We start from the raw sequence: 15070 nt of genomic DNA, 5'->3' as shown, positions 1-15070 counted from the left end.
TCGGGAATGGGCTACAGCAATTGTTTGTGTGAATGCTGAAGGCGGGAGTATCCCTCCGTTTTTAGTAGTTCAAGGGAAATGTCACCTTTCAAGTTGGTATACTGAAGGCGGCCTTCCTCACAATTGGGTAATTAAACCAACAAGCAATGGATGGACCAACAACGAGACAGGTCTAGAATGGCTTCATCATTTCGATAAACATACTTGCAGTCATGCAAAAGGACCATATCGGATGTTGGTTTTAGACGGGCATGAAAGTCACGAATCAGCTGCGTTTCAGGAATATTGCAAGCAAACAACATCATAACTCTCTGTCTACCTCCTCACTCGTCTCACCTAACTCAGCCACTTGATGTTGGGTGCTTTAGTGTTCTTAAACGCATGTATGGGCGTCAAATTGAGACCTTTATTAAGGCTCATATAAACCATATTACAAAGGTTGAGTTTTTTATAGCTTTCCACGCAGCTTATAACCAGTCAATAACAACTCAAAACGCCAAAGCTGGATTTCGCGGAGCTGGTTTAGTGCCCTTTGATCCGCAAGTAATCATTTCAAAGCTAGACGTCAAGTTGCAGACTCCTACACCTACAGGACCCCCCTCTATAGACGCTGATCCTTGGGTTTCTCAAACGTCTCGCAACCCAATAGATGCTCTCTCACAGACTACTCTAGTTAAAAATCGCATTGCACGGCACCAAGGAAGCTCGCCAACCCCCATTTTTGCTACTGTTACTGCATTAGCTAAAGGGACAGAGATTTTGGCACATGAAATGACTTTATTGTCAGCTGAAGTCCGCACCCTTCGAGCAGCAAACGAAGCTCTTAGCAAACGCCGGAGGGCTAAAAAGTCTCGTGTCCGTCAAGGGTGTGCACTTTCTGTAGGGGATGCACATGATGATTTGTCCCAAAGGGCAGTTACGGAGCAAATAAATCGCGAGAAGCGCTCTGGAGGGGTTGGTAGGAATGAGGGGCAACCAGGTGTACGACATTGTGGCACTTGCGGGGGGGCTGGCCATAATGCACGAACTTGTCAGGAGGTCATAGAAGTACTTACCTCATCAGATTCTGAATAGTTTTAGTTTTAATACATGTTGTGGTTGTTTAATTATACCTTACAGTGGTGGGTATAAAAAAGTTTCACGACTCGGTGACATTCACGACTCGGTGTACAACCACGTTATATATAATAATAATCTCCCTCTTAAATTTTTATTTTTATAATAGAGATCGTGGTATTTGAGCTTCGGGTTTAGCGCCCCCCTAATCGGCAACCCGCGTGCACGGGCCTGCCGCCGCTTTCAACTTCTATAAAAGGGCCACTCCCTCCCCCCTCCGACTCTGTCCCTCTCCACTGTCGCTCCTCCCTCCCAACATTCTCGCACCTGCTGCGCTCATCGTGCCACACTTGGCCCCTTCCACCCCCCTCCGCACTGCATGGCCCCGCCCAACGGACTCCCCGGCTCGGCCTCGCCGCAGCTGAGAACCCGCAGTTGCACATGAACACATTTACAGAGCCACAACCTCGATTTACACTCTTCGATGGCTGCACCTTCCATGCCACAGAGCTCTTCGCAATGGCAACGAGCCCTCTGAGTATCGACGTCTGGTCGTCAGATCGGTCAAGGTGCGAGAACGAGCTGAGCTGCGTTCCGCTCAAGCTGCCTCTCTCACGCCTTTCCTCGTCGCCGCGCACATCTGAAGCCTCTTGTGACTGCAACATGCGCAATATGGCTTGAGAGTGCCTTGCCTACGACCTAGCCAATCGCAAAAATATCTCGCAATGACGTAGCCAGCCTGTAAGGATGCCTCCTTACCTAGATACTCGAAGAACCTGCCTCAGAGCTGTTACGGTCACCACAAGCATGAAATCCGACTCGGTGTGGTTTCGAACCAGTAGAGGAGGACATAGCGAGTTACACTATAGTGGGGGACGGTAAGGGTGTAGGGTTCAGGGTCGATGCGGACCTGTTGTGGTGGAAGGTTCAGGGCTAGGGCTGGGATAACTGAGTCGGGCCCGTTTCGGGTACTTAAGGAAACAAACTTAACGGGGTTCCCCCTTCATCTTTTTTGTATCCTTCGTAGTAGACCTATAGGATAGCATCCGTTTAGCCTCTGACTCGCACTCTCATATGCTATTACTGTGAGCTGGGTGCCCTGTGTCCTTACATTATACAAAAAAGATCACTCCTGCCGGGGACAGCCATACTTAAATAATATCCCACACCGGAACTCTCAGGAGAACTACCGTTACACCATAGACTGCAACTCGGTGACGTTTCGGAGGAGAGACCTGACAACTTCAAATAGCCGTGATTCCAGAGATCTCACGGACAGCCAGCGGATCAGGGTTTGATTCTTCAGAACAAGCTGGTAAAGTCACTGACGCGTTGGCGCCAAATAGGATACGAGATCCTTAAGAACCCCCTCCTAGCACAGAGGAAATTGTGGACAAGAGTGTTGATAGCTACGAGCCACCAGAAGTCAAGCTCTTTCTTATCAGTACTGATACACACCCGAGGCAATATGTCGAGAAAGCTGACATCAAACACACCCCAAGACAACGATGGTCAACTGCCTAGAATGACTACCAGACAAACCACCGCTGCAGCTATGACCGCTGTGCCATCGAAGACATCCCGAGTCGAATGGCCCACCTTGAAGCACAGATACAGGAGGTCAAGGATCTACTAGTTACCCTTACGGCAGCCCAGACCAGAATCCCGTCCACACCGCCGGTGGACGCCCCCATAGTGTCATGACACTCCTTCGATATTTGTGTCACGACCCTTCGATTCGCTTTAGTCTCTAGTACTTATTTCACTATGTCATTCACTTCACCTGCTTCGCTCACTTCGCTCACTTCGCTTCACTTGCTGACCTAGATCAGCCCAAACGTTGACTACTGGCTTAGGCTCTCTTGTTATTGGCTTGCTGCATTAGGGCTCGCTTAGCTAGGGTTCGGTTAATTAGTGCCTTCGCTTATTTGGCACTAGGGATTTTTACTGTTATATAAGCACTTATTGCTCATGTCTCTTATTGATTTTTAGCTAGCAAATTATATACTACTTGGCCTTCTTGCAATTCCTCCTGCTTCGACTTACTTTGCATTCCCTTACTTCGAGTCGAACCACTTGGCCAGCCTGTTAGTCTCACCACTTGACCCCTGTGGTATAAAGCATATGCTTTGGAGCCTGAACTACTATACCTTGTCCTACTGCTTCGAGTATCGAAGTCTTCACATTATACTTTGGATACTTCTGCAGACTTGAAGGTCAGCCTCAGTTCGAACTGTCCTTACACATAGCCACAGTCAAAGCTACGGAGCAACAAACACCTCGCACATGAAACACCCCTGAGACAGTTCAATTGCCGCCTCTTCGGAACACTCGTTCTCCATCGATTCCAGGGTCATCACGAATGCTCACCGAGGACCCTCCGAATCGCTATAAGAAATCAACCATCTCTGAGAAAATCCTTCCTCTCAGCGATGGGATAGAACATACCTTCCTACAATGGAGCGCTTCGATTCAGGACTGACTCATAGTCAATGAGGACCACTACCTTACTGACGTCTTGAAAAGAGCATTGATATGGGGAACTACGACAGGCCTGGCGAAGACCTACCTAGAGCCCCAATACCTGTCTGCTACGCATGGGTTCTGCAGTACTGAGGAGATGATCGATCTACTAGGTTCATACTACTTCACAGTCAACGAGATGGAACAGGCCAGGAACCTCTTCGATGACCTGCAAATGGGAGAGAAGGGGCATGCTATCGAAACCTTCCCAGAGTTTAAGGGTCGTTTCCAAAGTGCAGCTATCACAGGACAAGTCTCCGAGTCGGAATGGTTTCGGTACATGTGGAACAAGTTGACTCCCCAATTCCGCAGCCGCGTCGCGATCATCCAAAACCAATGGAATGGAGACTACCAGACTGTCATACTGACATTCGTTGCACTCAGTTTGCTATCAAACTCAAGAGCAAACTTGGAAATCTCCTCCTCAAACCTACAAGTCACTATACATATTTTGGCTTATCACACCAACAACAAGAGCAATACTACTCAATGATTGCTACAACCCTCTATGATTTATTACATGTCATTGCTCCTTAGTTACTGGGCCGATATGACCACATAGCATATCTCTACAACCCTCTATGATTCATTACATGACATCACTCCTTAGTTACTGGGCTAATACTACACATGACATATCTCTATCAACTAGAGGCCTAGGAACATGAACGATAGCTCCAAAAGCTTCTACAACTGTCTATGATTCATTACACGTCATCGCTCCTTAGTTACCCACAAGATTGGTTAAGTTATGACATAATCTGTCTATAGGGGTACTCTGACCTTGGACCTCCTTTCACTTCCTATAGGCTAGGAACCTAGGAGATGGTTCTATGGGATTCTCTTACGTCGACTACAGTTACCAAGCCTGGTTAGTCATGGAAAGTCTTGGAAAATGAGAGAACTACACTCCTTTAGCATAAATAGGATTGCCCTTTCCTTAAGAAAGGGCAAGCAGGCAATACAGTAAATTGACTATCACATACTTCCACGTCTTTTCCAAGCTTCCAAGCATTGATCTTGTTACTCCTTGTTTCTGAAAAGTCAGTGAGGTGCTAACCTCTGACTTATCCCTGAGTTCTCAGACTCAAACATTTGTACAACTTGTCTAAATCACTCCACTACATCATACACTTGATTGCTGCGTTGTGGAATAGTCTAAGCTACAACCCTTTGGCTCTGTTTCCTAAGACAGTGTGTTGTCTTAGTAAAATCATCCCTTCCGTGGTGGCTAGATTCTCACATCTGGTGCACCCACCATTACAATCCTACCTATAATGCCTTAGGGTTCTTGTGTGCAGATTGTCTAAGCCTGTTTACAGTGCTCATTTGTATAGTCACGGCTTTAGCAGCTACATTTACAGGTTAATATGCTTGTCTAAGGTGGGGTGCTTAATGAGGAATTTGTTATGTGGATTAGGAGAATATACAACCTGCAACTTAATGGCATAATGCTAATACCACCATATATTACATAGTTAAAGGAATTAGATGGCCTTATTGCTACAATCTACCTAGATAATGTATTCAGCTGCAGAATCATATAGAAGATCTCTTTACAGACTAGGCTATTCTTACGGTCCATAATGAGACCGTATTACACCTTAATGTTATTATACTATCTTGGTATCTAGGTCTAGTATGAACCTTACTATCCATTGATACTATAGATGTTAATGATAGAGGTGGTGATCTTCATCATGTCCTAGCTAAGGATCTTTAGAATTACTCACCTACCTAGCTACCATTATCCTTTCTATAGCTTAAGGTTAGGGCAACTATAATGCAGCCTAGTTTGGGCCGACTCTCTAGTAGTACCACTAGCTGACATACCATCGGCTAGCCGAGTTTGCTTCTAGGGTCAAGATGCCATAGTTATTACTTGTATTGAATATAATACAATCATACATACGACTCTTTATTACTAACTCTACAGCTACATGAACTGAAGCTGTAGAGTTAGTGAAGGTGATTACTAATAAATACTCTAACTACAACAGGAATATGGCTCGCTGTAAGTCTTCAACAGGTAACTGTTAAACCTCTACAGTCCTAAGTCCTAAATAGGAAGTAGTGGAGCTTGGGCTTGCAAGGTTTGTACAGGGATTATGGCACTAAATTCTTATATTTCTATACTAACTACATACGGGGGTGTTGAACAGCCTGTTCAACAGTTGCTAAAACGCTCGAATCACGATGAGAATCGTGATTTTGGACCGTCATCGTAGTAGCCAATAGTGGTGTTAAATTAAGTAGTGGCCCCATAACTTTATAGGAGAGCTTCGATTGTACCGAAACGCAGCGAAGCCTACAGTAATACAGCACCTACGATTCGCAAACAGGGTTCTACAGGCTTCTACCGTTCACTCTAGCACTTGTTTTATATTGCTGTGTAGGTAAGGTACGGTAATACAGCATATAAGAGCCCATTTACAGCTTTTTACGAAGGTTGAGCTATATACGGTCGCTGCCATCGAGCAGAATCGCTATAGCCACGGTTGAGTTGGCACCGACGTTGCGACCGTGGGGGCTACGGTCCAATTCAGAAGGGTAGGTGCAGGGGGGTGGTTGCGGCCTGAGGCAGCGCAAAAAATCCCTCATCGTGATTTGGTCCTTATTTCTAGTTCCCGTCCCGTCCTCCTAAATGTGACAGGCCTTTCGACGAGAACAATGAAAGACTGATGGACTGGATCTCCACCACGAGACCGCAGTTGTGCAGATTTTATTTCCCAAACATCTAGAAGGCTGTCAGAAGATCACGATGAACTAACACCACTGTATGGGGAGAGCCTTTGTGGGGTATGGGGAGAAGCCTCCTATCCTATGAGGCTTATTACGTCGGGGTCTTACTACGAATAGCGGATTTACTAGTCCTTGAAATGTTGCGATATGCATCTCGAATACGAAAAGGGCAGGAGCGGATGGCGAAGCAGCGCTAGTCACGCCAGCCACATCACCCTCGCCCACACACTGAACATTCCGCCACTACCCAGCTGCCTACTCGGGCAAGATGAGTAGAATTAGTGCACCCAATAAAAGCCCCTTTGGCTATCAATGGCCATTTAAATGCATCTGCTTAATCTGCTCTGCACCTTTAATCTCATGGAGAATCCGAAGGTCCGTTGTTGGGCACAGTAGTAGCTCGTTCCCGAGTCGCACTCTAGCACGGACGGTCTTCCCCGCATCTCAACTCCTATTTAAACGGCCATCTTATCATCAACTTATCCCCTCCGCATACTTCAAGTTAGATAATTGCATACTCGGAGAATACAAGAGGCACAATGTCCACAAAACCTTTTGAGCGAGATCCTGAAAAGGATGGTAATTATGGTGGATCATCCCCCAAGAACGGCGACGACCAACTAGTATTCGACGGCGCCGAAGAGCAACAAAAGGGAACTATATTGACACGCATTGTCGACAGTTTTAAGCGGGACCCCACAACCAAAAGCACCCATACTTTCAAGGCCGAGGGCAGCGGTTTCGATCATGAGGGTGCCGCGCAGCGCACTGCCAACTCTGGCCTCGCTCGTAAGCTCAAGGGCAGGCATCTGCAAATGATTGCCATTGGTGGTTCAATTGGCGAGTTCTACGAGAATCAATTAGAGAGAGACGTCGCTAACAGTCCCCAGGTACTGGCCTTTTCGTTACATCTGGCGCTGCGCTTTCCAGGGGTGGACCTGCATCTCTGATCATTGCATATGGAATCATTGGCATCATGTTGTTCTGCACAGTTCAGGCTCTCGGCGAGCTGGCAGTTATTTTCCCTGTAGCCGGATCTTTCTCTGCGTATTCCACACGGTTTATTGATCCTGCTTGGGGTTTCGCCATGGGATTGAACTATGCCATGCAGTGGTTGGTCGTTCTTCCGCTCGAAATTGTCGCCGCTTCCATCACCGTATCTTTTTGGCCAGGAGCTGCGGACACCAACTCTGCCGCATGGGTCACCATTTTCTTCGTATTGATTGTTTCAATAAACTTATTTGGCGTTCGAGGATACGGCGAGGCTGAATTCGTCTTCTCTATTATCAAGGTCATCGCTGTTATTGGCTTCATCGTATTGGGTATAGTCCTCAACTGCGGTGGTGGCCCCGTTGGTGGCTATATTGGCAACAGGTATTGGAAGACCGACAACGTCCCAGCAGACTACCAAGGATACACCCAGAGCTCCAAAAACCTACCTGGATCAATCCATTCTGGCCCTTTCAACAATGGATTCAAGGGACTTTGTAGCGTTTTTGTCACAGCCGCCTTCTCCTTCGCTGGAACTGAGCTTGTTGGTTTGGCCGCTGCTGAAGCTGGTAACCCGCGCAAGACCCTCCCAATCGCTATCAAGCAGGTGTTCTGGCGTATCTGCCTCTTTTACATGGTCGCATTGACCGTCGTGTCACTCTTGGTTCCATACGGAGACTCCAGACTCCTCGGCACTGGTTCTACTGATGCCAAGGCCTCACCTTTCGTCATCGCCATAGAAAACGCCTCAATCGCCGTTCTGCCATCGATAATGAACGTTGTAGTACTCATTTCCGTTCTGTCCGTCGGTAATTCCGCCGTGTATGGCTCGTCCCGTACTCTCGCCGCTCTCGCAGAACAAAACCAAGCGCCACGTATCCTGGCATACATTGACCGCAAAGGGCGCCCAATAGTCGCCATAGGGGTTTCATCGATCGTCGGTCTCCTCTGCTACGTCGTCGCTGGTGGACCACAAACGTCCAACACCGCTCTCAACTGGCTATACTCCCTCTCTGGGCTCTCTTCCATCTTCACATGGGGTTCCATCTGCCTCGCTCATATTCGCTTCCGCTCTGCGTGGAAAAAGCAAGGTCATTCTCTCGACGAGCTCGCATTCCGCTCCCAAGTCGGCGTCTATGGGTCCTGGCTCGGCCTTATCCTCAATTGCCTCGTGCTCGTTGCTCAATTCTGGACTGCCGTCTGGCCTATTGGCTGGAAGCAGATGACCTCCAACGAGATCGCTGAGAATTTCTTCTTGGCATACCTTGCGGCGCCTGTCGTGTTGCTCTGCTACTTCCCATACAAGTTCTACTTCAAGACACCGTTCATGCGCACGCACAATATGGACTTGGTTACTGGTCGTCGTGCGCTCGATACTGCTGAACTGATTGAGGAAGAGATGCTGGAGAAGAAGGCGTGGCCTAAGTGGAAGAAAGCGTACAGGTATATATGTTAGGTTCATGCTTTAGCTTTAAGTGTGGTGGAGTTTTTCAAAATGGAGACTCCAGATGTTAGATGGCTTCTGAATCATATATGAAACTATGAGTTGTGTTAGTGTCCTTTAACGTTATACGCGTCAATGTATTCTGCAATCCTGGTGAGGTCGACGCACCCACTATGCTGGAACCATTTCCGCAACATCAGGCCCCATGTCCAAGGCCAGCCGCTATTCCACCGATAACCATCCGTGTAGAGCTTGAATCGAGACGGCGCTAGCGATGGAAGATCGATCATCTTCTCTAGGCACGATATGTGGAAATACTCGAGGTTATGGCTCACAAGGGCAATTCTGTAATCAGCCATGATCAGGCTATCTCCTCTTAGCGACGTATTTGTGATAAAACATTCGTTTGCCCGGCAATGTGCTCGTCTCATATGTATTGGCGGGGACGGCTGTAGGAGAATTGTCATTGCGGCATCTTGCTCGAGCTGCCGTTGTAGTTTACTCCCGTCGTCTACCATCCTTTCCCCTTGGGTTAGGCGGGATCGCCTCTCTAATTCAGCACCAAACTCCTCCGCTTCCCCTACGTAGTAATGTCTGTCTCTTACATCGCGTGTGGGACTTTCCGGTGAAGCGGATCTCCGGCGGCTGTGTCGGTGTCGGTGGAGTTTCGTGTCCATCGCTTCTGCGTAATGGAAGTGGGAAGATTTCGGAGGAGGGTTCTAGGGTGCGTCATTTGCGCCTTAACATTTTAAGTGGATATTTTACAAGTAATTTAGACAGATAAGTTGGTAGTTGGCAATTACTATAATTGTTACTATATATCTACATTACGCCATAACTCCCAAATTTCGCGACCTAACCGTGATGTGTTACGGAATTGGCCTGGTTCAATTGATGGGACTACTTCTCTTTGAAGAATTTGAGCCCCATTATTGTTCCGTGGCCTCTTTGCAATAGAAGAAGGCCTTGTAAGTAAAGGTAATTGATAATCACCATTGCTTTGACTTGGTAGTAGCCCTACAACCTCATTATCTAACTCTTGGTTGTTTACATTAAATGTAGATGTAATAGCTTGACTCTAGCGTTAGCTTTGTGTTTGCTAGACCCTCTGTAAGCCATAGAGCTCTCATTGTGATTAGATAAATGCAAAATGTTCTTCATTCTGCTATGTCTAGTTATGAGTATTTGACATATCAGGGCTTCGATTAGGAATATACTATATTGCCTACTTGTCTTAGATAGCCTCAACCATAGTGTTATACTCTAACCCTATTTTGTCTTTAGTCATATTAGTAGAATCAATAATATCAGTTACTAAATAGTGTTTAAATTGCTGCTCCCGTTCAATCTTCTGTCGGTAATAGACAAGCATAATTGCCTATATTGTTTTAGGGGCTATTCGGTTACGCTTGTAATTACGCACTGTCTATGTAAGGATGCCTCCGCCCTCAGTGACGGAAGGGATCTGAGTTGGACAGGTTACGGTTGTTACGACGGAACAAGAAGGCTGGCCAACTACAGGACAGGAAGGAGGGAGGTCGCATGAGACCGGCCCTGGTACCTGGAGGGGCAGCGGGGAATAGTAGTTCCGAAAGTATCACGTGATGGACTCGCAGGATGATGAGAAGAGTCCTAAGAGTCCAGGACTCCGAGGACTCGAGTGAGTTCTGTTGGAGAGTAGGCCGTGGGCGTGGGATACGGTGGTATTTGGCCCTATAATCCACTACGGCATCCCAGGATCTCCGACCGGTGCTGGAAACCACCACAGTCTCAACTGGGGTTTCAGCTCTGAAGCCACCAGAATAGGGGGCTTTTGGGGGGTCGAAGCAGAACCTCCGAAAGGCCTACAAATAGCCACGTAGGCCCATTAGATAGTGTAGTTAATCAATCGATCTTATTTTGCTATAGTAAGCTATATACTGTGTGAGAATTCCTGCCCCGTTGCACCCGTGAGAAGTCCCGACCACTGGAGAAACCACATGATTTGTGTGTGATCCCGTACCACGGTACTTCCTGTTCCAACAGGTTATGAGCCCGGCAACGCCAAGGAAATTCTCATATTCAACGACGAATTGATTCCGAGGTCTCACATCGAAAAAGTGAGAGCCTGAGCTATCCGCCGCCGATACTCAGCCCCAAAAAAAAAAAAAAAAAAAGGAAGTGATAGCTGCCCTCCACGATGGAGACCGAATCTATCACCGAGCGGCCCCGGATCCAGAAGCTCACGGGGCCCAATTACCGGAATTGGGGCAAGCAGCTCAAGGTCATACTCCAGGACCGAAGAGTCTGGAGTGCCGTTGATCTGACATATACGCTCGACGACGATCTGGAGCCCGAGCTCGAGACGAAAAAGGAACCCAGCGAAGCAGCTGCGGCCCGGTCCAAAGCTCTAAAAGATCATAAGGCCAAAAGACGAGATCTACGGGCAAGGAATATGATAATGGAGGCCTGTACCCAGAGTATCATTGACAAGATACTCAAGTTCGATAGTGCCAAGGAGATGTGGGATTACCTCAAGAAAACCTATGCTAGGGACGGAATACAACAGTTGACTTCGAGGAGCGAAGCTTTCAACACGTACTCGCCGTCGGCGACGACTTCGGTGAGCGATATTGTCACCCAGCTCGACTACCTCCAGGAGGATATCGGCCGAATTGATCCTAATGAGCAGCCATCCGACAAGGGGAAGGCCGGTCGCCTTATCACGATTATGATAAGTCGGGGGGGCAAATACGACATCGCTGCTACCCAGATCCGAGCAGCGAACATTACGGACTACGAGAGTATTGTTGAGCACTTCGTCGACATCGAAGAGCAGCTCACAAAGTCGAAGACAGTCACTGAGTCTGCCCGGCAAGCCTCTACGGATACTGGAAATACGAGGGGCAAAAGGGGTGGGCAGGGCGGTGGGGGCAGGTCCTACCACAAGGATACCCGTACCTGTTATCACTGCAGAAAAATCGGCCATATAAGCCGGGACTGCAACGCGAAAAAGAGGGGGGAGCTGAAGACGGCAGGGCCGTCGACTGGCCCCCTCGCTGCCCCTGGCGGGGGAAAGGGGTTATCGCCGCCCCCATCGGAAGGGGCGAACGCTGCCTACATCCGGGCCGCTCCCGTCACCGAGACGTCTTGGATCGCTGCGACCAACGACTTGTGTGGCATCGATACGCGCTGGGTCGGCGACGGGCAAGCTAAAAGAAGGGCGTGGATCATGGATTCGGGTTGCTCTCGCCATATGACGTACGCCAGAGAGGCGTTCGTCAACTACATCATACTAGACAAGCCGATTCCAGTCAGACTAGCCAACGGGACGGAAATCCAGGCCGTCGCTGAAGGGACTGTCAGCTTCGAAATAGCTGTCAGGGGCGACAAGCGCCATATCCAGCTTCACGAAGTACTGCACGTACCGAAGCTCGCCGGAAGTCTCGTCTCAGTCCCCCATCTCCAGGATAGGGGTATCATGACAAGGACGACCAGCGGCGGCAAGATGCTCCTGGAACTCAAGGGGCAAGTCGTCGGCGTAGCTGATCGAATCGGACGTTCCTACATCCTGGACGGCACCTAGGAAGGCGCCGTCACTGCGCTGCGCGCAGTGGCGATGTCACCAGATGAGGCCATGCTTTGGCATCGGCGCTTTGGGCACCTGAGCTCAAGGAGTCTGAGGCTGGCCCACACCGCAGTCGATGGGTTGCCAGGGCCGATTGGTGATCTTGCAGACCCGTGTGGAGAGTGCCTACTCAACAAGAGTACGCGGGTTATCAACCGAAAAGCATCAGAGCATGCGACAGCCCCCCTCGACAGGATCCACAGCGATATCTGGGGGCCATACCGGACGCCGTCACTAGGCGGCAGTAACGTCTACTTTGTGACGTTTACAGACGACTATACACGGAAGACCTGGGTCTACGTTATGAAGTCTACGGGGCAGCTACGGGCGATCTTTACAGAGTTTAGGACTCAGGTCGAGCACCAAACCGGCCGGAAGATCAAAGTCGTACGCTGCGACAACGGCAGCGAGTACAGGGCTCTCGAACGGGACCTCGGGAGCACTCAGGGAATCCTGTTCGAGTTTACGACGCCGTATACGTCGTATCAGAATGGCGCTTCTGAGCGCCTGAACCGGGCCTTGGTGGCCCTGATCAGGGCGATGCTGGCCTACGCGCGCCTGCCTAGGAAGCTCTGGGCTGAGGCGGCGATTGCCGCCTCCTACCTGCGGAACAGGCTGCCAATCGGGCCTGAAGGCAAGTCGCCGGAAGAGTCATACAGCGGCAAGAAGCCGTCTGTGGCTCACCTCCGCGTCTGGGGTTGCGTCGTATATGCAAACCTCGCGATGGAACAGAGGGGCGGCGACAAACTCGCGCCCAACGCGATACGGACTGCACTGGTTGGCTACGCCGGCACCTCCAAGCAGTACCGATTGTATGATCCGGTCGGCGACCGCATCATCATTGCAACTTCGGTGAGGTTCGTCGAGGATCAATGCCTTGATCTCGCCGACTCGGACGAAGGGCCCGTCGAGGATGTGGGGTTTGACCCCATGGAGGCTTACCTCGAGCAGGGGCCCCCTATAGAGGCAGTTAGCCATCGGCGCAGCCAGGGTGATACCCCAATAGGGGGCCTGCGCAATGCCGGCGACGATATTCTGGCCGCTGATTCCCCAGCGGGCCAGGAGCCGCCACCCCCTGGATTACCGCCTGAGTCGCAATGCCGAATCGACGATGGGCAGTACAGCGATGGGCACCCCCCTATCGTGGGAGCACAGGGCGATTTGGGGCCACCGCGCTCTACGACATCGTCGCCGCCGATCCAATCGATAGAGCGAGACGATGACCAAACCCCTGGCCCAGGAACTGACCAAGTTGACGAACCCTTCGACGAAGAAGGCGAATCTGACTCTGCAGCCAATCAACTCCTCACAGAAGCTGAAGTCGCCAAAAAGAGCCCTCCTGCTAAGGAGTTTACTGTCCGGCGAAGTGGCAGAGAAAGGCGGTCAACGAGACCGTTCGAAGAGGCTTTCGAAGCGTCTTACGCAGCGCCGGCTAGACTGCCAGTCCCCGACAAATATGCTGCGGCTGTCAATGACTCAGAGCATGGCGCGGACTGGACGCTCGCAGTCCAGGAAGAGCTTACGCAGCTCCAATCGCTCGGAACTTGGGAGCATGTGAAGCTGCCGAGAGGAAAGAGAGTTCTGGGTTGCCGCTGGGTGTTCAATGTCAAGTATACGCCCACCGGCCTCCTTGATCGATTCAAGGCAAGACTTGTCGCCCAGGGCTTCGGCCAAGTCCCTGGCGACGATTACCTCGAGACGTTCTCACCGACGATTCGGGCTGAGTCTCTTCGACTTCTACTGGCGATCGGCGCCTACGAGGACATGGAAATCCGGCAGATCGACGTCGTGAGCGCGTACCCGCGCTCAGATCTACATGCAGAGGTCTATATGAGACCACCAGAAGGATTATACTGCCCAGAAGGCTACGTACTACGGCTACGGAAGTCGCTCTACGGGCTGAAGCAGTCCGGGAGGGAGTGGTATATTGAGGCCTGCAAGGGACTCGGCGAGCTGGGTTTCCAGCCGATATTCAGCGAACCAAGTATCTTCGCGACCGCTGACAGACGGCTACTGATTGGCTTATACGTTGATGACATGCTGATCCTGGGCAAGGATCCGTCGGATATCGGTCGGGTCGTCAAGGGTATCGAAAAGCGCTGGAAGATCAAGGACCTTGGCGATGTCAATATGATACTCGGTATCAGGGTGACCCGAGACCGGAAGAATCGCCGGATCTATCTGGACCAGGAAGGGTATATCGACGAGGTGATCGAGCGCTTTCAGCTACAGAAATCCGCGCCACTCTCGACCCCGGCGATCGACAGAGCGGCGCTCGTCAAAAGTGACGGCAGCGAGCCCGAGGCCGACCAGCACCTGTATCAGCAGGGCGTTGGGTCCTTGGCCTGGCTTGCGATTTGCACTCGCCCAGACGTCGCATACGCCTGGGGGCAGCTCAGCCAGAGCTGCTCTAAGCCTACGATACGGAACTGGAACGGGGTCCTCCACGTATTGCGCTATGTGAAGAAGACCCGGGGTTTACGGCTCTCGTTTGGAGGAATAGGGGGCAAAGACTGCCCCTATCTACAAGGTTACAGTGACGCGGACTACGCTGGCGACCACCTTGACCGGCACTCGGTCTCGGGCCATATATTCATACTGAATAGGGGGCCGATTAGCTGGAGTTCGTTGAAACAGCGCTGCATTGCGACGTCCACCACCGAGGCCGAATATATCGCCCTCTGCGAAGCCAGCAAGCAGGGCCAATG

At 50.2% G+C, this 15070-nt stretch overlaps 2 protein-coding genes across 2 annotated transcripts; one reads left to right on the top strand and one right to left on the bottom strand.

The window, feature by feature from the left end:
* Window positions 1-6677: 6677 nt before the first annotated feature.
* Window positions 6678-9163, top strand: GAP1_3 (glyceraldehyde-3-phosphate dehydrogenase 1). Its single transcript, XM_024472304.1, has 2 exons — window positions 6678-7161; window positions 7212-9163. Exons 1-2 carry the CDS (start codon window positions 6861-6863, stop codon window positions 8765-8767), a joined length of 1857 nt encoding a protein of 618 aa, XP_024320371.1. The 5' UTR covers window positions 6678-6860; the 3' UTR covers window positions 8768-9163.
* VC83_08760 (uncharacterized protein) lies at window positions 8823-9432 on the bottom strand (the record flags this gene model as incomplete). Its single annotated transcript, XM_024472303.1, has 2 exons — window positions 8823-8850; window positions 8924-9432. The coding sequence occupies 2 exons, from the start codon at window positions 9430-9432 to the stop codon at window positions 8823-8825; spliced, it is 537 nt and encodes a 178-aa protein (XP_024320370.1).
* Between the last annotated feature and the right edge of the window lie 5638 nt (window positions 9433-15070).

The sequence above is a fragment of the Pseudogymnoascus destructans genome (assembly GCF_001641265.1).
Source record: "Pseudogymnoascus destructans isolate 20631-21 unplaced genomic scaffold scaffold_27, whole genome shotgun sequence".
NCBI classification, from domain to species: Eukaryota; Fungi; Ascomycota; class Leotiomycetes; order Thelebolales; family Thelebolaceae; genus Pseudogymnoascus; species Pseudogymnoascus destructans.
This window is presented reverse-complemented; position numbering and strand designations above follow the sequence as displayed.